This window comes from Ostrea edulis, chromosome 3 (assembly GCF_947568905.1).
Source record: "Ostrea edulis chromosome 3, xbOstEdul1.1, whole genome shotgun sequence".
NCBI lineage: Eukaryota > Metazoa > Mollusca > Bivalvia > Ostreida > Ostreidae > Ostrea > Ostrea edulis.
In genome coordinates, this window is record NC_079166.1 from 28,318,121 (window position 1) to 28,341,043 (window position 22,923).

The 22,923-nt window shown below is 33.3% G+C and overlaps 2 protein-coding genes and 1 long non-coding RNA gene across 3 annotated transcripts in view; 1 reads left to right on the plus strand and 2 right to left on the minus strand.

The window, feature by feature from the left end:
• Positions 1-3,592: 3,592 nt before the first annotated feature.
• LOC125677705 (heat shock 70 kDa protein 12A-like) lies at positions 3,593-8,917 on the minus strand. Its single transcript, XM_048915854.2, has 6 exons — positions 8,631-8,917; positions 7,940-8,506; positions 7,266-7,576; positions 5,608-5,823; positions 5,293-5,449; positions 3,593-5,179 (listed from the first exon to the last, which is right to left on the minus strand). Exons 1-6 carry the CDS (start codon positions 8,749-8,751, stop codon positions 4,641-4,643), a joined length of 1,911 nt encoding a protein of 636 aa, XP_048771811.2. The 5' UTR covers positions 8,752-8,917; the 3' UTR covers positions 3,593-4,640.
• Positions 8,918-8,999: 82 nt separating this feature from the next.
• Positions 9,000-22,923, minus strand: part of LOC125675767 (titin-like) — a 249,910-nt gene continuing 235,986 nt past the window's right edge. The window contains exon 8 of the mRNA XM_056160392.1: positions 9,000-9,891. Coding sequence (XP_056016367.1) covers positions 9,566-9,891 — 326 coding nt within the window. The 3' untranslated portion in view covers positions 9,000-9,565. The remainder of the gene's footprint in view (positions 9,892-22,923) is intronic.
• On the plus strand, positions 9,937-12,123 carry LOC130053325 (uncharacterized). The gene is made up of 2 exons (XR_008801881.1): positions 9,937-10,588; positions 11,943-12,123. It is a non-coding gene; the product is annotated as an uncharacterized LOC130053325 (long non-coding RNA).

Sequence of the window (22,923 nt, forward strand, 5' to 3'; positions counted from 1 at the left end):
ATAGGGCTCACGAAGGCTGTGGTCGGTCGACAAGGGAATCTGATGCTTACTCCTCCTAGGCAGCTGGACGCTGTTTCATCAAACATCGTAACTAGTTGCGTAAGCTTAGTTTGGCGTAACTTTCTGACTAAATATTTTACGTAAGTCCGTTTCATCAAATGGCGTAAGATTATAATTTACGCAAGTTTTCTACTAACTAGTAGAAACACTACGTCAGGTCGAACCCTTACGTAAGTACCTACGCAAGCAAAAATCATGGCCGACTGTTAGCTGTTTGTAAATATATATGGAATTTTTACCGACGAGCTTTGCGTCGTGATCAATTTTTTCTAGACGGGATGCTTTTAGACGTTTACAACGATAAATATGTAAGGCTATAAGGGTTTCTTCCCTTCGAAAACTAGTAAATTTATGGCTTGCCTTTACTGTATGATTATTTTTCATACGTGTCTATCTGTACATGAATGATGAATGTACAATGTTATTCCCAAATCCCTTTATAAGGTATTCCAATGTAAAAGGAACATTCACTTTGTTGTATTATATGTAGGCTATTTATAAATCTCTTCAAAACTTCCGATCTGACTAACTTGGAACAAATTGATTATGGTGGGTGGATTTACGGGAGTGGAATGTATATTTCATGAACAGTGACTTTAAGATCTACTATTTTCCATTGTATATCTTAAATCTTGAGAAAATATCCTGTCTTAACAGATACATCATATAACTATATTATGATAATAAAGTTCTTCCAAATAAAAAAAAAGGTCTTCGTAACAGTTTGATACTTGGCAAATTTCGGTGATAAGTAATGTGCAAGATAATCCGTGCAGATATAGATTTTATGTTATCAAATAAAGAAAAACATCTACATGTACATGTATATCAGGCACGAATCGGAGTGAATGGGAGGGGGCACCCTGCGTTGCTACTCCACTTTTTTTTTTAACAATACGAATTTTTTAAAATTTTGTACCGTAAGTGAATGAGAGGTATTTATGAATAAAAACTATTTAGTGAGGTATGATCATGAGCATTAATATAAGAAGTCTAACACCCACCCACCCCCACCCCACACACACATGATGTTTGTAGGAAAATGTTTTGAGGCACTCATAATAGAAGACTCTAGCACCCCAACGATTAACGAAAATGAAACCTGAGAGAGAGAAAAAAAAATGTGGAAATCACTGCAAAAGATTCCAACACCACCCACTCCACCCCACCTCCGAATAAGGATTTTGCAGACAGGACAAAAGATTATTTGAAAAGCCAACATCTAATTTATGTCCCAGCTGCACCCCCCCCCCCCCCCAGTCACTTTGCAAACCGATGGTACGTGCCTGTATATAATCCAAAACTGTAAAATATGCACACATATTTAATTTGTTCAAACACATTTAGGCCTATGCGTCTACATTAATTATCCAATTAAAGAATAAATATATAGTTAATATCTACAGTATATACAATGTAAAACTTATACGGTACCAATTTTGATGCACCAGATGCGCATTTCGACAAATAATGTCTCTTCAGTGATGCTCAACTGAAATGTTTTAAATCCGAAATAACTATGAAGTTTTAGATCTAAATATAGCCAAAAACAGCGTGCCAAACAAGTGGAGCCAAATTCGTCCAAGGATAAGAGCTATGCATGAGGGAGATAATCCTTAATTTTGAAATGAATTTCTAAATTTTATAACAGCAATTAAATATACATCCGTATTTTCAAGCTAGTAACGAAGTACTTAGCTACTGGGCTGTAGAGACCCTCGGGGACTAACAGTCCACCAGCAGAGGCCTCGACCCAGGGGTCATAATGTAAAACTTATACGGTAACAATTTTGATGCACCAGATGCGCATTTCGACAAATAATGTCTCTTCAGTCATGTAGATGTATCGTGTCGACCTACATGCACTTAAAATATAATAACGTTTGAAATCATAAAACAACTACTTTTTGTAGAAGAAGAGATGTAAAATATATACATAGGCCTATATAGGCCTAGATAAAACCAACTTTTGTTTATGGAGTGATATGTTTGATTTAGTATGCAGTGCCCAAATAGTGTGGTATAGGAAAATTTAACTGCCTCTGCCAACATGGCCACCTCTGTTTCCAACCAATTCCGCTTACAAGAGCATTTTCTTTGCATTCTTTTTATTCATTATTTTGGTCCAGACGACAAGTGGAAAAAAACCCCGAAAGTATGATGTACGCATGCTCAGGACGCGGTAACTAAGCACGTAAGCTTAGTTGAAAACTTAATCGAGTAGTAACGTACGCATGTATTTACGTCGTTTCGTGAAACGCGGTTTGCGCTAAACTAAGATTATACGTAACTAGATTTACGTAGTCGGCGTAAGACTTAGTTAGTTGAAAATTTACACTCATTGATGAAACGGCGTCCTGATTCCAGCCCTCGTGTATACAGGGGACCGCGGTTGCCCAACTCTATTTTGTATTGATTTTAGGAGTTATGAGATTGATCATGGACACACCAGAGATGGAATCAGGTGTCTAGGAGGAGTAATCATTTACCAGTCGTGTGAATTTCATTTATTTCACTTTCATCATTATTATAGGGTTAAACATTCTTTGTGAAGAATTTATCGATGTGTAAACTCTGTATATTTTACTCACAAACTGCATGATAGTGCGAGGTACTTTTATGCTAAGCTTGTGATTAAAATGTCTAGAGTTTACACATCGAGAAATTCTACATTCCCTGTATTATCAATTTCAAAATTTGAATAGTTCCCCCGCACTATGTATTTTGATTTTAGTCCTTCAAAAGTGTTCATTATCCTTTCGTGATACATTGAATATCTTAAATAACCATTACACGTTGTCGGTGATAGGTGCAGATAACTGGATCTGTGATCTACACGCTTCTACAGAATATAGGCTCAACTGATAAGTTGTTCTGGTTTATTTTTTCATACGCGATGAATCAATGTGTAATGATAATTTTTTTGTTGGTATTTATGGGTAGTAAAATTAAGGCAAAGAATGTATCATGTTGTAGAGAAGACAGATCGAATGAATCCCTGTAATTTGGAAATCCAATCTGACAGACAGAGGAACGGACAGACAGAGAATAGTCCCCTTTGGTTTTATAAACTGGTAGGGGACTGATAATGGTAGAGTTTAGCAGCCAAGGCCGAAACGAAGAACAATCAGTTATACGTTGAAACACTGCTTTAGAGACACATTTGTGTTAAAGAATCTGGAACAATACAGTAATAGTACGGTTTGGAAACTCCAGGTCGACATCCAAGTCGAAAACGAAAGATGAGGTGTATTTTAAATCATAATATTAAGGTGTAAATAAATTGAATTAAAGCAAATGAACCAACAAATACGAGTCAAACGACAGAGACGCCCACGCGAAAAAATAAATGACAAACAAATGAGTGTGGTGGATGGTTGAGAAAACCCATAAAACAAACATAATAAAGGTATGCAGGATGATCAAGATGATGCAGTGGGTAAATAACTGCGAACTCCCTTTAAAGTTTTAATATTGCTAAAACCCATATATACCACAAAAAGGTTCCTGTGAAACCACCTTTATCTTATCATTATTCACAAATTCTTTGCAAAACATTACACAAAAATTGTTATATTTCAACATGCATCTTTTTATTGGTATATTTCATATAGTTATGACCGATTTACATTATTGTTATTGGATTAAATGATAGAAAATCCCACATAAACTACTTTATCTATTGCATACAAAATCTTGGGTATGACCTTAAATCAAGCTTTAAAAATGTTCTGTGTATGTGGCATGTCCTTAATACAATATTCTATGTTTAGTTTTGCGTTTGCAACGTTTCATGATGAAAAGTAAAGACAACTAACAGTGATTAATTTCATAAATCCCATAAAGAACAGTAAATTAAGAGTAGGGACCATGTGCTTAGGAGGAGTTAGCATCCCATGTTCACCTGCCACATCCGCCGTGAGCCTTGTAGTTTGACCAGGTAAACGGACTTGTATGTAGACAAAATCAGTATGCAAAGAACGGCCTAACAATGTAATGATATGCAATACACCTCAGAGCATTTACCTAACGACAGAGTTACAATATGTCTAATGATACTAAAGTTTGCAAACTTTCTTATGAAAATCTCTATATATTCGTAGAATGATATATAATAATAGCTACTTAGAGGATATTGAATTATGGAATGATATATTTTTTCCCTAAACTGCATGTAATTAGATCAATGTACCAATTGATATCAACTTATTTTGCATTTGATTTGAGTGAAAAGAGATCAAGTGAGTGTAATTGCTAATCTATTCTTCCTCCATACTCACGTTTTATATTTGATTTTACCTTTGTAAATCTAATGTACACAATTACTAGATATTCTATAAAAACAAAATGATGTACAACATATTTTTGCATTTTTATATTTTGGAAGTCTGATTTGGTTCTTGGTGAAATATAAAGACGTCACTACAACCCGTCCAGTAATCATGGTTTGTGACATTCAACGTTCGACATTCAAATGCTAAAACCATATCATCACATCAAAACTTGCCTCTTTGCCTATATTTAACAATTAAATGTTTTAATTTCACAGACTAAACTTGAATACAGTTCAATTGTACATCTTAAACCATAACTGTGAAACTTTTTAGATTTTTGTTTTCCAACTGCTGTAAATGACACACTGCGCCTTTAAGCATTGCTAGTCCGGGTTCTTCAGGGTTTATGACAGTTTTGTTCTCAAAGATCTCCTGAACTGCGATTTGAACTCTTTTGCATTCCGAAAAGCCACCCATTACTATAACAACATCGACGTTCTCTGTGTTGAAAACTTTTTGAAGAAGTTGCTGGATTCTTTGCAGAGGCTCCTCGAAAAGGACATCCAGCTCGGCACTTTCTACTGTTATTTCCCTTCCTATTTTTGGTGCATTTAGACTTATCTTATCAATGCCCGGTTTTCTTATAGAAAATTGAAATTGATCGATTAAATGTTGACGAGTCTTCATATCGATTGGCCGTTTGAGCTTGTATTTTTCAGACAGTAAGTCGATCATTTTTGTATTGACATAGTTGCCTCCCCAGGGTCCGGTGTATGGTATCAGTACCTCGTCTATTCCTCCATCAAAGTCTGATCGAGAGTGCACAGTGATATCTGTGGTTTCCCCTGGAAAAGTTCATACATTTGATAACACTTAAATATTTATCGAAGTAAACCCAGCAACAATAACATTTTTGAATAAGTATACATAGCACTAGTCTTTCATTTAAATGACCTACCACCGATGTCAACTATCATGTATTTATCTCCTTTTTCCAGTTTCTGGAAAGAATTCTCCAATTTGCTGTCAGTATTGTCGTCAAGTCTCAAATGGTGGTACAAGCAAGCAGCGTGGGATTCCAGAATTATAGAGATTTGACTTTCTCCATGGGGTACCTGTAATGATGTTTGGAAAATACGGAGAATCGATCACTCTATTACTACAGTATTGTATGATATATCTATTAAACAATTTGAAGGATGTAATATACTAAAATTGTTCCTTTTCCACCAAAACTATGTTGTCCCTCTCTCAATATCAAAACACTGTATACCACACTGAGGACATCCATTAGAAAGTCTTTTGTTGAGGCCCAAAATGTTGGTAAAGTAAAGCAAAATTTAAAGTTGCTGAGTTGAACGTATGCGAATTCCTCTCGAATATGTCTCATTGCGCGTTCTGCCATGTATGTGGCACATCGACTTAGAATTACTTTGGCATCGAAAGCTCTGCCTTCAGAGTCTGGGATTGAAACATTTTTGTCTAGAGACTGGAAAATACAAAGGAACATGGACTTAATGTAGACTATTCGAAAGTATATCATGCATTATTACAGGATTAAGCATTCTTTTTGATTTAAAAAAAATATTTTTATTAACCTTCATATTCACAATATTTTTACAAAAACAAACAATTAATAACATATTCATACATGTACATATATCCGCACGCACACACACACACACACACACACACACACACACACACACACACACACACACACACACACACACACACATATATATATATATATATATATATATATATGGACATACAGACATAAATACATGTGCACATATACATATACACATATAATAGATTATTTTCAGATTATATATATATATATATATATATATATATATGTGTGTGTGTGTGTGTGTGCGTGCGTGTGTGTGTGTGTGTGTGTGCGTGTGTGTGTGTGTGTGTGTGTGTGTGTGTGTGTGTGTGTGTGTGTGTGTGTGTGTGTGTGTGTTTTGGGTGGGTTGTTTTATAAAAGAAAGGAAGACAGGTTAGAGATAAGAGTTTGAAAGGAAGGAAGAAAGTAATTTAAAGAGATGCAACACATAGGGAGAAACAAGGTTTTTCAAAATAGCATATGATGAATGTTCAATTTTTTATAAGGCATTTTTCAAAAATTTGTTAAATTCGTTGTACTTACAATTTTTTAGTAAAATAAATTTTTCAACATATAATTGACTAATTCTATTCTTTTTTGGGTCTCAAAGCTCAACCTCTTTGAAAACAAATAACATAGTGCGGGGAAACTATTCAAATTTATGAAATTGATAATACAGGGAGCGAATTGGAAGTCTAAGAATCAAACTTTTTTTTTTGAAGAATTTATCGATGTGTAAATTGTGGACAGTTTACTCACAAACTGAATAAAAGTGCGAATCACTTTTATGTTAAGTTTGTGAGTAAAATGTCCATTTTATGCTCTAAATGGATAGTTTTTGACGGTATCTTACAAGTATAATTTAAATAACCAAAACCATTGAATAAAAGCGATTTCAATTATACCTTTCATAAAACAAATCGCACCATTCAAAATTTTATTAAGTCGTTTGCTTCATTGCAACCTGATCAGTTTAAATTAACTTAAAACACTATAATGAGGAAATGATATATACATAAAAAAAACTTGTATGGTACCAATTTTGATGCACCAGATGCGAAATTTGACAAATAATGTCTCTTCAGTGATGTTCAAGCCGAAATTTTGGAAATCCGAAATAACAATAAACTTGTAAGAACTAAAAGGAAAAACATCTTATGCGTAGTGAATAAGAGTTTGTGTTCTGCTAGACTTACATACATTTTCTACATCAATTTTCATAGCTTCATGTTCTCTCTTTCCATATTTACCCTATTGCAACGTCGTTCTATCATTGGATTAAACGAGCCACGTGATAACGCTTTCATTTATCTTACCTTTGCTTTGGTTTCATAGATGGAAGTAATGAAATGTTCGAAGTAATGAAAGTCTTTGGCTTCCTCTGTACCTTGGAGATTTGCATACCGCTCTTTAGCTTTCCATCCAAATAAATAAAACGTGCAATCTGCATTCAGAAGAATGGCTGTGGGTATTTTCTCAAGAACATCGTATTTGTTAGAAGTCAGACTATAGATATTCGCTGTTTTCGAAAGTGACACATCCGAGAACGCATAAGTAGAATACGTGTTTCCTAAGTCGATAGCCACAGCAAAGACATCGCTTCTTGTCAATGGTTTTAAATCAATATCTATGTAGAAAAAATATATTTCAAATAATGGCGATCCTACTTTTAAGATAAGATTTTTTTTTCTTAAAATATTATGTAGACGAGTCATTGATGGAACAAATCGGACTTCTTTTATCAATCGGGTTTCGTGTGTTTTTGGTGTCTTGAAGTTGTATCATTATAGCATTTACAAACGTTTTGAGATCAAGTTGGTTCTATTTGATACATGTATATTTCTTTATGAATCAATGTATGAAATCAAGCAATTTACACGGCAGAGAATGTTTTACATCTACTTAAGTCAACACAGATACGGATTTCTTCGATTTGCCTATTTTAGTTTTAAAAAATAGTCAAATTTCAATATTATGACAAAAATCTCACCTGCTGATACACGTTTTTCTTGCATGCCTTCAATGAAAATGGAGAAATCCCTTTTTTCCAAATCGAACTGGAGTTGTTCCAGTAAGGGTTCAAAAACAATAATATCTGATAATCTCGTTTTCATTTCCCCATCTTTCATATCGTTTTGAAATCTCAGAAAAGATCCTCTGTCGGCAAACTCCAGATCGAATATGATTGAACCGCGTGAGCACCTCCATTCTGTAATGTTGTATTCTTTTCTTACTTGTTTGATAATACCAAGGAAACGTTTTAGCACTTCTCGATGTGTATTTTCGTCGCCAATATTTCTCCAGTCTTTTATTTTCTTTGCAGTCTTACCAATCAGTTTATCAACAGTCTTGCATTCAGATACGTCTACATTACTGACAGAGTTCTGTAAGTCGCTCAAATATTCTAACACCACTTCCTGATTAGATGTTTTTGCAGCAATATCGAACATCTCGGTTAGAATCTCGACTTCAATATTCAAATATTTTTCCTTTTCTCCACTCTTGATTTCTTTCTGGATGTCAATATTTGCTTTGATGGAGGAACAGATAGAGCATGCTGAAACAAACGCATAAACAGGAAACTGAGATACGTATTCTGTATTTGCTCTTCAAAACAAATTGTTGATGAAGATCAAACCATCTTTATTGTAAAGCCATTTTATTCATTTTAAAAGACTTACACTCTATATGCAAAGGTACTTGGTTGCTTCTCCCCTCACCAATAGCGTTGCGAACAACCAGACGATATTTAGCAGTGTCGCATTGGGTAAGATGTCGTATAAAAAGTTTTACACTAGGCATATCCTCCGAACTTCCCTTGTATTTAGGCAAGGATATATTGATGTCTTCTGCTTTATTGTTGACAACTCTTTGCCATTTTATGCTAAGTGCCTTCGGTTTACTGCTAACCTTACCAAGGAAAATAAATTTTTCTCCTTTCCTCTCTCCTTCAATGTGGGCTGTAGGTAATCCTTTAAAAATGAAATGTTCTTAGCATGGACATGAACATGTATGTCTCCTCTGTTTAATGTACACAACACTGATTTTGCTACTTGTTTTTATGATCTTTAAACAAATCTGTGCATACAATTTCCATACTTTTACAATGATAACGTGCAGATGAACAGTAGTTAATCTTATGAATACCAAAAAGAATACAAACTGAGAATAGGGCAAGCACGTGTGCCTGGAATTATTACATATTGGAACAGGTGCTTAGAAACAGTTGGCAACCTCTGTTGATCGGGTCCACCATACAAAATATTTGTAATATGAACAAAAGAGTGTAACGAACAGCGATCATTCCCATAATCCTATAAATATTTCAAAATTAAGAGGACAAACACGGACCCCGGGGCATATCAGAGGTAGGATCAGGTGTCATATGATGATTTTGAAATATTACTACAAAAATATGGGAGTTGAAGATGGAAAAGTCGATGTAATTTTGTTTGTCCTAAAGCTTTCTGCAATTGTAATGAACATAATCGTACCTACATTATTTATTTAGCGGTATGGTCTGTTTTAACCAACAGCCAAAATTCAGGAAATTAAATCAAAACATAAAGTAAGCTATTTGCAACACTCAATCATGAATCACTTCTTCAAGTTTGCTTTATTTTATCAACTTGCCTCCCTCTATATCAATCTTGATTTCATTGCTGTCTGCTTCACCCTTCAAGTTTTCAACATGGAGAATGTAAATTCCACAGTCTTTGATGCCAATGTTGTTAATAACCAATGTAGGCTTCTGGTGATCCTTATTGCTCCCTTTGTATTTCTCGCCATCAAGATTCAACTTTTTAGACTTTGTTATCCCCTCTTTGCGCCATTTTAACACATTTGACTGTGGATAAGACTTGACTTTCCCCTGTAAAGTTATTGTCTCTCCCAATATAAATGTTCTATGTGCTTTTCCCAAAATTTCACATTTTGGTTTTTCTGTCAAATAAAACAAAATTGGGTATATATATATATATATATATATATATATATATATATATATACGAAAATCCCGCATAAAGTCAACACGAGGCCTGATATTCACCAGCAGAAAGTCGACACGGGATAAGGTCAACACATTCGTGTCGACTTTGTACGTTGCACTTTTTTAAATGGCTATAACTTTTAGATTACTCTATGAATGGCCATTTCATTATCATTCTATAAAAATTCAATGTTTCTAGGACTATTTAAACATAAATTTAGTGGATAAAGGTCTTGTTTTAACGAGTATCGATCATTTATAAAGAGGACCCTTTTTCAAAGTATATATATCCACCTGAGAATCTCAGATACAAAGTCGACACACCGGTTTTTTGGCTTTATCTTTTTAAAAGTAGGTATATATAGAAAAACGAAAGAGTGCATGAGGTTACGGATTGTTTCATTTAAAAGTTCTGATCTTATCTCCGGGATTTCTGCAGAAGATATTTAGTTATCGATGATTTTCTATCGCCGAGGCTACAAAAATCGGCAATCTGAACAATATATATACTTTGTGACGTCAGTCACTCATTTCGGAGAGAAAATAATGGCGGACAGTGTTCGCTTCGAATGAAATTATCTGTATTTCTTTGGTTTTGTGGAGCATTTAGGATTATTTAAACACAACAATATAATGGATGTACAGGCCATCGTAAGTATTTATCAAATATTTTTCAACAGTATCCCTTCTAACACCTACATTTCACCATTTCTCTGCAGCTACCTTCGTCTTTGTTTACACTTATTTTCTGTATGCAGATATTACTCTTTGATCAGATATTATAACTAATGAATTACTTATAAAAAGGACATATCTTTATTCAGTATTATCTATAATACATGTAGATGTGCGCTATGTAATTCCCAATCGGAATTGAAAAGATACTTCCGTGCTTCACCCTTGCTTAATTGGTATGCAGTCTGGCAGTGTTACATGAAGCACATATTTCCTATGTTACACTGAAGAGTCAGTAAGAGTACTAAATGATATTGCACATTAAGAATCAATACATATTACCAAACGATTTTTTTAAACGCATAGCCATGATATCTCAAGCGTTTTCTCTTTTGCTCATACACACACAACCATTTTTTTTTTTAAAACACTTGCTTATCTTGAAGAGCCACAGTCTTCTCTATTCATAATCAGTTTTCCAATTCTTTCTCTCTAGATTGATTTTTAAAGTTTTTAGAAAGATGTGAAAACTTTTATTTCACTAATTTAAGTGCCGCATGAGACGTACAAGTTATAAGATGATGAACGAGCACATGTAGTATATGGAGGAGAATCTCGGAAATAAAAATTAATGTTCAACATTTAATAACACAAGATCATTAAACAATTTTTTCTCATAATACAAAAAATAGAATTGATAATATTTTGAGAGAACAAAGAAAGGATTCCAATGAGTTGCTGTTCCTGGCTAAGGAATGTAAACATGTTGTCTAAAAATAAATTGTAAACAAAGGAAATTTTCTGAAGAGTTACTTTCCATACCCTATTGAGCAATCATTACTATGTTGCTATAAATTTGTATAAGCTTTTCATAAATCTTTATTTGGTCGTTTTAAATTTATCCTCTTGTCTTGATGTTTGCATAATATTCTAAAAATTAATTTTGAGCTCCTTTAACATTACATTTAGAATTAATTTGCTAAGTTAATGCTTAATTGCATTGAAACCCCAAAATTGAACCATTGAACTTCTTGGGAAAAGTATACTCTAGAAAATATGTTGTATGTATTTGAAAACATCAATATATCAGTAATGTTCTACCCACCCACACCCCTCTCCTTTACTGGTAAGAAGTATTTTGATCTGAATTATTTATACACTGTAAATTGATAAGTTAAATTCCAGCTCTGGCAACCATGGGTGCTAAAGGTTTACATGTAGCAGCATGTTTCCAAAGTAAAATATCAAAGGACATATCCTCAATCTACATGTTTTAACTTTTGGTAAATTGCATTTAGATTAATGGTTTATTGTGTTGTTTATTTTTCAGGTTGCAGTTCCCTTCCTTGAAGACTCTGTGGTGATTGATTGAAGTATATGATCAGTCTTGACAATCAAAACCATGCTGATCTTGTACTACTTTCTGTTGCTACTTTTAATCATCATCTTATCCACAAGAACGTTTTTTGTTAAACTGTTATTTTAATAAAAAATAAAAATCTGATGATCAATTTTAACATTGTATTCATTATATAGTTATCCGCTCAGAATTTCTTGAAGAGTGCTACCATTTTTTTTAAATCACAGAACCATGCATGGACCATTAATGCTCTCTTGGTGGTCATGATGACCCCGAACTTTACTTCTGAAAAAAGGCCGATTCTTCTCAAAATTCAATGAAATATGATTGTATGTTCCTGGAACAATAACATATTTCTCAAAAAATATTCAACTAAATATACTCTTTTTTCCGTTTTCTACGCTGGTGGCGATTGAAAAGCATATAAAGGTAGTTTAAGAAAATATTTAATTGTCTTCGTTTGTGTAAAGGGGAAAGCAAATACTCAAAATACATTTGTAAAATTTATTAAATGATAAAATGTAAGAAAACAACAAATTTGGAATAAGTTATCTCCCCCTAGACTGTTGTAATTTTTTCTCTCTACATAAATGGTGCATGCTGTTACGATATGTGGTATATGCTGTTATGGTAATTACAATTTTATAATTAAATACAAAATCAAACACCGGATGCATTGGACATATAAGTCACTCTAGATTAGAAAGGAATAGCACTCCAGTTTTTTGTACATCACAGTTGAACGTATAAATTTTGCAGTTCGTCTTTAAGCAATCTAATTAAAATTATAACTTCCATCCGCTCCCTAGTTTTCGATACAGTATCGAAAACTGGGGAGCGGATGGAAGATCTAATTTTAATTACATTGGTCTTTAAGAATTCGTTGGGAAAAAAAACGATACTATCAATCTTAGATATTATTTATGTGGGGTTACATCCAATGGTAGTGAACAATTTTCTTCGATTTGGGGAAACTCACTATTGCATGATGTATATAATTATATTATGGTGCAAAGACATAATACATGATCTATCGGCTAATGCCCGTCCGTTTCTATTGTAATTGATATTACACTACATCTGTGCAGGTGTAGATCTATCACACTTTGGAATATTCATATGTAATTCTCTGTATCAAAATTCGTTTTGATATCTTTACAAATGTCATCCAGTTAACTGTTTTATCTATCAGCTCTATTTCATAATCTTATAAATGTACAAGCTGTAAATATATTAAGGATAAACACCAAATCTAATTAAACTCACTTTTCATTTGTTGTCATGGAAGGCTTTAAATGTCTTTTGACAGATATCGATATCATTAAAATTTTACAGGTTTACGGAGTTTAAATTTGAACATAATGCATGTATGCCGAATAATATTTTTTCTCATTCATCAATAAATTCATACATGGAGGTTCATTCCAACTTTACATCCAAACTTCTACATCTCTGTACCACCTCGCCAAAATTGCGATTTTAACACTGCAATATGTGATTTCTCAGGCATAAACTTACTGTTTCTTTATTTCGTGAACACTCATATCTATTGAAGAAATAATATTCGGGCATTGCAGGGGTGGATGTGATTAACCCATAAATGAAAGAAAACGTGCTTAACATGTTTTGATATATAAAGCTTGACAAAGATCGAGTAAATGATCAAAACGTTTAGAAATTTAGAAATAAATGGAAATAACGAAAATACGTTGGTATACGATATATGGAAAATCTGAAATATTTATAAATCGATTTGATGAAAATCTCTTATCTATATTTCTCACTACCCATGGTAATTAGTAAAACACAGATTTTTATTACGGATATAGGGTTCACGATGGATGTGACCTGTCGACAGGAGATGCTTACTCCTCTAAGGTACCTGATCCCACCTCTGGTATATCCAGGGGTCTGTGTTTGCCCAGCTCTCTATATGGTATTGCTTATAGGAGTTATGAGATTGATAATTGTTCATTATCTTCACCTTTCGTTGCAAATGAATAAATTCTATTGTTCTCAACCTGCACCCAATTCCCCTATCCAGAACAGTAATTTCAGAATTCTGCTAATTAAAAGAACATTGCTCTCTCTCTCTCTCTCTCTCTCTCTCTCTCTCTCTCTCTCTGTTACGGTACATATTTTTCTCTCGCAGTTGGGGATATTTTATTTTTTCCATCTTTAATTTGGGCTTTGCAATTAAACTTATCTGACAGGGGATATAATTGATTATAAGAAGGACGAACGACAAATGTTTTTTTCAAATTTCTAAGGGAAGGGGACTGTTTATGTTTACCAAACTATGATCTGACAGGGGATATAATTGATTATAAGAAGGACGAACGACAAATGTTTTTTCAAATTTCTAAGGGAAGGGGACTGTTTATGTTTACCAAACTATGCAATCATTAGGCTGCAGAATAATATATATCTTTGAAACTTTCTAATCGTATAATCTCTTATACATTTTCATTATATATGTGCATCATACTGTTTTAAATACTAGTACAGTATATAGAAACAAACACTAATATGATTGTATATGTTTGAAGGTCAAATCAAATAGTGGTTGTAGAATATATTTTAGAAATGAACAATATAACTTTGTATTATAGGGGGAGGTATTATTTGTACATGTACTTTCCAAAATTGGGGTGTTGATACAGGATACTTATAATGTTCTTTGTTAGTTGACTGTGTATGTACATGTATATATCTTAACTCTTTGGACTGTTTGTTAATTGCTGATATTCTTTAGGCAGAGACCGTGAATTTTAAATTCTGGAGGTCACTACAAATCTAATGACGAGATTAATAATCCATTTATTTTTTTCAAATATGCGTACGCGTCCATGCATAAAAAAAATCAAATAACTTTTAAAATCTTAAATCTATGTATCAGTAGTCAAAATCTGATATCATCATGATTCCACAATTTTCTTTTATCATGAAAATACAAAGAATTCTAAATGTTAGGATATGATACTATGCTTGTACTTTTATCTACTTTTTCATGTACATGTATCTCTACATATGAAAGCGTGCATAGTACATGTATATATGTAATTTGTTTTATTTGTGCATGCTTCTCACATGTACCGATGGTGTTGAATTTACCACATCATATAATACACGGAAATGTTACATTGCAATATAAACTTTGTTTAGATTGGGTATATTGGGAAATATGTTCTTGAGCAAGTCGTTGACATAAAATTCTAAAACAGTTTGATAGAAGACAAACGATACTCTAAGTAAACAGTATTCTTGATTAAAAATGAAATTGTATGTACAATAAAACCGAAACTATTAATATTGACCACCCTTTAATGGAATGTTAAGTAGTTATGATTGTTATAAGAGGACTTTGCTGTTTTCTGCTTTCTGAAGATCTATTGTCATGTTGCTTTTTCTAAGAAGGATTTTATACTTAAGCCTATGCTGAGTCAGAGAAAGTAAAGATTCTTATTGCTATTTTACCTATGCATGTAATGTGAGGTGTGCATACAATATTTTTTTGAAAGGGTTTCATATCCTCCATAACATTCTTATAACGGTATGATACTAACAAATGAATTGCCTTGAAAATAACAAACAGGGTTTTTTTTTCACGAGGAGTAAAAGTCCTATACAAATCTATTAACCTCTCTCTTTCTCTGTATCTTTCTCATGTATTGTGAAATATATTGAGGGGGGGGGGGGGCAAATAAATTATGAAATAAGTGTAACTTTTAGGGTCTTTTTGATTGACTAGTAAAAATTGTTTTGACGAAATATAAAATGATACAGAGAGTGACTTCGAGTCGCTCTTCGGCATTTGATGAATTTTGTTACTTCTATGAGTGATCGTCATTAAACAATGCTTAACATCTTCTTGAAGTTTCCATGTCATTTGATTTTCTTATTATCAATTGTTTACTATTTTTGTTCGCATAGGAAATATTCAACAGTATTACCATCAGTATAAAAGACAGTGTTGTAAGTTATCTTGCATAAGTGCAAAAAAACAAAAACCAGTATTTACATCGTAAGGTATATAAATGCATATAATAGTACATGTACATATGTACCATCTTTCTTACGAAATTGCATGAGTCTCTATTTATTGTCCCTGTAATCGGTTTTTGGCATGTTTGTTTGCAAAAACTTAAACCGTGGTCATAACTTTTGAATGGATGATGATAGGACTTTCATATTTCACAAGTGTATATTGTATTTCTTGAGACCAGATTTTTCTTCGAGTAGCAATATTTTGACCCTGAAAGAAAAATACTTTGGAGTTTGACCAACTTTGACCTTGGTCACAATTTATAAACGGTCAGTGCAAATGCTTTCATGAAAGATGAAGATAACGAATAGTCAATCTCATGACTCCCATAAGCAATACAAAATAGAGAGTTGGGCCAATACGGATACCTGGACACACCAGAGGTGGGATCGGGTGCCTAGGAGGAGTGAGAATCCCATGTCGACCGGACACACCCGCTATGAGCCTTATATCCTGATCAGGTAAACGAAGTTATCCGTAGTCAAAATCAGTGTGCCAAAAAAAAACCCCGGCTTAACAATCGGTATGAGACATGTCAGACAGCATTTGACCCAAAGATAGTTTGTATTGACGAACTAGGTCGTTATATAACGAACATTTTACAATTCAATTCAATTTATTCTCATATTGCACTAATTACCATAAGGAAGATACATATATACACACAATGTTAATCAAATAATTGATGAAATGTATATGCATTCAAGAGTGCACAATTTGTATTGTTTTAACCTGGAAGGATAACTTTCTTGTGAATGATACATGCATTTATGAATTTGGTAAGATTACTCATAATAAATAACTTTTTACATGGGAACAAAGTAAAGACTTTTATGACATTTGGTCTGTTTGTATGTTTAAAATGTAAGTATTTTTTCTACTCTCACTTAAAGCTGAACAAGTCATGGTATCTCCAACATCATTCTTACATAAAGTACAGATTTTTGGGTACACTATACTTTTTGCCTATCTCGATAGTGATTACTTCTTCTAAATCTTGTTTATATAAGAATTCGTCCTTCCTTCTTTCTGTGTTCGTTCATCGTTCGCTTTCCTTTCAGAGTTCAAGCGGGAAAGAAGAACGTTTTATGAAGTGTGTATACATTCCTTCAATGATTTCTTGGTTTATTTAGTTTGTGAATTACGAGTCTTTGAAAAGACTGTCCAGATTCAGTCAAGAAATGAATTTAGTTTTTGGAAATACACGAGGGTATGAATTGCGATGCTTCACACAGGCATACTTCATGTTAGCATTTAATTCTTTATTTACATTTCACTTTTTTTTCTGTCGGAATTCCAAGCCGTTAAATAGACATACTGTATTTATCAAAATCCATGCGTGCATTGTTAACAAATGCATTGCATTCACGAGAAAATGGCTATCATTACTATTTGTAAAGATACCAAAGGCGAAAACAATGAAAATGTAATTATTCAAGAAATGAAACATATAAGGGTATGCGACTCTCTACGCTGGTATAATCTAAAAATGCCTGATTTGTGAGTGTCCCATTTATTAGATATTATTTTTGTTTTCATGACTATCCGATTTAAAAAGATGTGTTGAAAAGAAACATATTACAAAACCAGCTAAAAATAAGCGATTTCTTCGACAACAACACAAAGAACAATCCCAGAAAAAAATGCATTTTGGAGAATCTAGTATCTAAAAGTTCATACTCCATTGGCTCCGACTACTAGTATCTTCACATTTTGTTATGTATATACATGTATATTTTCTATTTTCAGGGGTTGATGTCATTGTCCAGAGTATTTATCTTTTTAAAAAATTAACAGATTTGATTCAAACTTTTTGTATACATGTATATTAAGTATATAATAGAAATTTTGCACCCGTCATTTTTATTTAGATTCAATGAAGTTACAGATATTTTTATTTTACAAGTATTTTATTTTTAAAGTTATAGACTTTGTCATTTCCTTTTAGATTTTGTAACAATCTGTTCTCTGACAGATTCTACTTAATTAGATAAGGAGAGGGTATAAAGGAATCACCAGTCCATTCGTCTGTCAGCCCATCTGTCTGTAGGATTATTACGGATTCATTCTCACTTAGCTAAAATTCTGAAATTGTTATTCCCACTTAGCTAAAACTGTGATTTTCACACCTGAGTGGTTCCTGGGTATGGTCTGTTTTAGACTAACTACCTGTAATTATCAGTCAGGCCTATGAAAGCAAATCATATACATATATGTACAGTATATTATAAGTATATCTCTTCTTATCAGTATGAAATGACAAAGATTTAAATAATGTTTTAATATATAAATGACATTGTCTAGAGGTGTACAAATATAAGTATATTTTTAAAGGATAAGATAGTGTAATTCATTGATGGTTTAACATATGCTTATCTTTGTATGTTTAGTGTAAACTGTATTTTATTTCAAAGAGACAAGAGCATGGTTAAATATATAACATTCAAATTGCTGATATTGGAAAATAAGTACATATGCACTTATATTATTGTAACTTACAAATGGCGATCACGTTTTGACAGGAATAAAGTGTGTAAAACAAGAAATGAACAATGTTCAGTAAATAAAAGTGATTCAACTGGAATGTGGAATGATTACTAATTGTAATTGCAATTGAAATAATTTGGATCACACATGTTACAAAATGTAAACACTATGAATATGTACAATGTGCATGTAAACAAAGGGCAGGTTGACTCAAAATAAAACATAGGAATAAGTGTCAAATTTACAATATGAATAAGATACATTTAGGCAAGAGATAAAATAATCATTATGTATATGTTTACACCGCGGTAATATTGTAAAGAAAAAAATGATCTATGACATGCTTGTAAACAATACACTTTGAAGACGAATTAATTAAATCTTTCACTTAGTTATATAACTCAATTTTTTCCAAATCAAATGTAGTATTTTCTTGTTCACATCAAATATTTACCCTAGACCAATCTCAAACTATTTTTCTTTCACACAATAAGCCCAGTATTTGTTATAATTTTTCATTCTATCACATTTGCAATATGATTCATCATAGCAATTTCTAATATGATTTTCACTATGTAACACTTTAAACAAAAATTTGAACATCCTAGAATATGGAATAATTCAAGAACATTGAAATGTTTAGTCCATGAATGGTTTATTACTTCTGCCATGGATTTTAAAACTCTCTCTCTCTCTCTCTCTCTCTCTCTCTCTCTCTCTCTTAGTTTATGAGATCGCTTCGTTAGAAGAGCAACTGTTCTCCCTCTGATTCCTGAACACCAAGTGGAGGATGTGTGGTTTCAGGCGCTGGAAGATGATGATGGCCAGGACGCCCTACGTTTCAAGGACTATGTTAAATATACCACATTGTCTATAAACGTACTGAAACAACTTCTCAGGGTCCATTTGAAGAATAACTGATACATGTTCTAAATATATACATACACATTTGATGTGTTTACATCAGTAAAACTACGCAATGCTAGAGAGAGAGAGAGAGAGAGAGAGAGAGAGAGAGAGAGAGAGAGAGAGAGAGAGAACTACTCTTTGTTGACGATTTAGGGGAATGTAACGATATAAACACAGACGCATTTTTGTGAGGTTTTAAAATATATTTGCTATATAAAATATACCATCTGAAGTTACATGCATATTACTTGACGTGTTTTGCTGTACCCAAGAAAATTATATCCCATTCATGCAACATAAATTTGTATCGTTTAGTACCTCTATTCAATGTATTTTGTAAATACCCACAGCATGCAGGCCGACATATTATATTCGTATGTATTGTAACATGTACATGTATATTACATACACGTGTAAGCAGACCTGTTATATATAGTCCTTGGTGTACATGACATAACAAGTAATTTTATCCGACTCAATCGACGTTTTCAATCGAAATGTTTATATTTATCACCAAGCCATTTTATTTTCCATAATTCATTTGAATAGGAAGACATCGAACAGCGCCTTCGAAAATATGATTGCGTTCTACTCATAAATTTTTGGCAAATACACGCATTATTTTCCTCACTCTAATTAACACAAGATTCTGCCGCAAAATGTCTATGAACACGACAATCTGATTAAAATTAGATCTTCCATCCGCTCCCCAGTTTTCGATACGTCGCGTGGCGACGTATCGAAAACTGGGGAGCGGATGGAAGATCTAATTTTAATTAGATTGTGAACACGATAAAGTTACATGTAAATGCATAATGTATTTTCCATAGCATGCCAGTTTTTAAGTCTTTGATCTCAATTAGTATTTTTATATGAAAAGTTAGAATTATAACTTTTAGAAAAATATTCTAGAAGAATCATATGAAGTCGATGACGTTGTTCCGAAAAAGCGACCGTCGGAAGACAGCGTCAAAGTTAACAATGCAATATTGTAACGTTATTTTCTCAATATCAGCAACAAATAAATGGTACATGTTATATATGAATGAAACGAGAAAATTATCACCTTTCTACCTGCAAAATATGATCGGTTTTTGAAGCGCGACCAATTTTGGCCAAAAATGTCCCTTGTCCTTTTCTAAATGTGTTTCATGTATAAAACTAAAGAATTAATCTCACGTCTTTCTTTTTTTTTTTTTTTTTTGAAATGGAATTTTACTGCCCAATTTTAATACTAAACCAAATTACCTGTGATGTGTTACAAAACAGATTATAGGTTACCTGTCATTATTTTCCTTTGTTCTTTGACACCCTTACCTGTGCACCATTCCCGTCTAGCTAAAACCAGTCACCCGTACATATTTCAGAATTTTAGCTAAGTACGGTATATATAGTCTTTTAGATATGATTTTGTCAAAGACATTTTTTTCTGAGAAAAACATATAAATATAATGCTTTCCAAGCCTCCTTTCGAGTCTGTAAGGATGCAGCGAGTGAATGCATGAATGATACCCTCTGTGGTCGACAAATCAGACATCATTCACTTCAAATTTTCCTTCCTTCATGCAACAGCCTTATGGACCCTTTTTTGCCCTTCGATAACATTGAAATAACTTAGCTAGCAAAAGATCGAACCGGGTATTGAAAGACCTGATTTCCAAAGACTATATATACCGTATGTATTACATGTATTTATCAAAATATCGAAGCTCTACTGTGTCATCACTAATTCACTGTGTTTTGACAAATAACTGCATTAAAGGTGTCAACTTATTTTTCTTCAGTGTCTCGGATAAATTTGGCCCAATTGTTCTTTACGAAGAAGTCTAACATTGAGAAAGAAGAGGTTTCGATAGGACCGATTTTTGGTCCATCGGTAAATAAGAAACTAGATTATAAGTGTAGTTGGTAATATTCAATAACGTCTCCTTTATCATATTTCTTTTTTCCCCATGACCAACATATAATAGTTACGTCATTAAGGTATATATGAAGGGCCTAACTGAAACCATTTGTGAGGACTGTAGCGAAAAACTGCATATCATTGATCATTCTAAAAATGTTTCAGAATTTAAATTTACGGGAAAAAAATGTAAAAATACTATTAAAGAGTAAAATTTTAACGCAGATTTTTAATATTGTAAAGGTATCTAAAAATATTCTTGTAATGAAGACCATCAGAATTCCATGAAAAGTGTTTATGCTCTATTGTAAAATCTATGCTAGATATATATTATTTACATTAATATAGAAATAACAGCGAGATACCGGTATATAAAACAAACTCCTGCAGTAAACATATGTATATAGATATCATATATAGAATAACATTCTATACACGTCAATGTGTACTATTTACAAGGTATCCGGTTATTTGCTGAACAATCCACGCTCAATACAATGAAAATTAAAAAAAAAAAAAAAAAAAAAAAAAGGATATAAAATAACAACAGCAGCTCTATCAAGTACTCATATAGAGTGTTAGTCATGCAAACAGGTAACTGCATATTCCCAGGACTAAGCATGAGCAAGACTTCCCCTAACTTCAGGTAGTCGCAGGTCACAAAGGGATTTTCAACATCAAAAATATGAGCTAGATTCCATAACCTTACACAATTATTTTCCCTCTATATCCAGATGTAGAAAACATCCCCTTAACTGTCCCTGTTTCGTATGAACGGAGAGAAATGCAGGTGTCCTTTTGACAGGTTGGGTCAAGGACCTCTTATTCCAGAATTATCTAGGTCAACAAGAGTTCCGCAAGAGGGGGTATATCCCCTCTCAATGAGTGTCTATAAGCTTTTTTCATAATGTCCGGTAGTTACATTAACCTTTGGACCCCGAGATCATATAGGGGTTTTCCTGTGTTGATAAGAAATTTACATAGTCGAGCAAAAATATTGTTGCCTCTAGAGTGTCGAAAAGCTTTTCCTATGAAGTTATGTGGTGACTTTGACCTTTGATCCCAAGAATCAACGGTCTTCTACCTCTTTTGATAACAAAGCTACATGTAAAGTATCAACTCAACCAAGCAAAAATATGGCCTCTAGAGTGTCTACAAGACCAGTGTTACACACACACATACGAACACACTAACATACACACAATAACACATGTATAATTATAAAATTAATATTGACGTTAACTTTATTGTTTTGATCTGCTGTGCACAATTAATTGATTTAGGTATGTATTGAGTCTCCTATAAAATTTGGCGAAGTGAAAAAAAAATATTTAAAAAAAACCACCCACCCCAAAATAGTATTTCAAAACACTAATTGATGGCTATGCTTCCAAACGTTTCGGTAGCAGAAACAAGTCGTTATTGACCTTTGACCCTACCAAGACCTTGAAATTGTGACCTACACTCACAAATGTATAAGCCCGTGGGGGTCCGGGTTAGAATAGGTCCTCGGCACCCCCTTGCTTGTCGTAAGAGTTGACTAAATGGAGCGGTCCTTCGGATGAAACCGCAAAAACCGAGGTCCCGTTTCACAGCAAGTGTGGCAT

Bases quoted from the DNA above. Each gene is read 5' to 3' on its own strand.
- LOC125677705 (XM_048915854.2), bottom strand. From the start codon at position 8,751: ATGCCTAGTGTAAAACTTTTTATACGACATCTTACCCAATGCGACACT. The intron at 5,824-7,265 runs GTAAGATAAATG...TGTATTTTCCAG, and splicing joins TCTATGAAACCAAAGCAAAG to TCTCTAGACAAAAATGTTTC. The intron at 5,450-5,607 runs GTATACAGTGTT...ACATCATTACAG, and splicing joins TAATGGATGTCCTCAGTGTG to GTACCCCATGGAGAAAGTCA.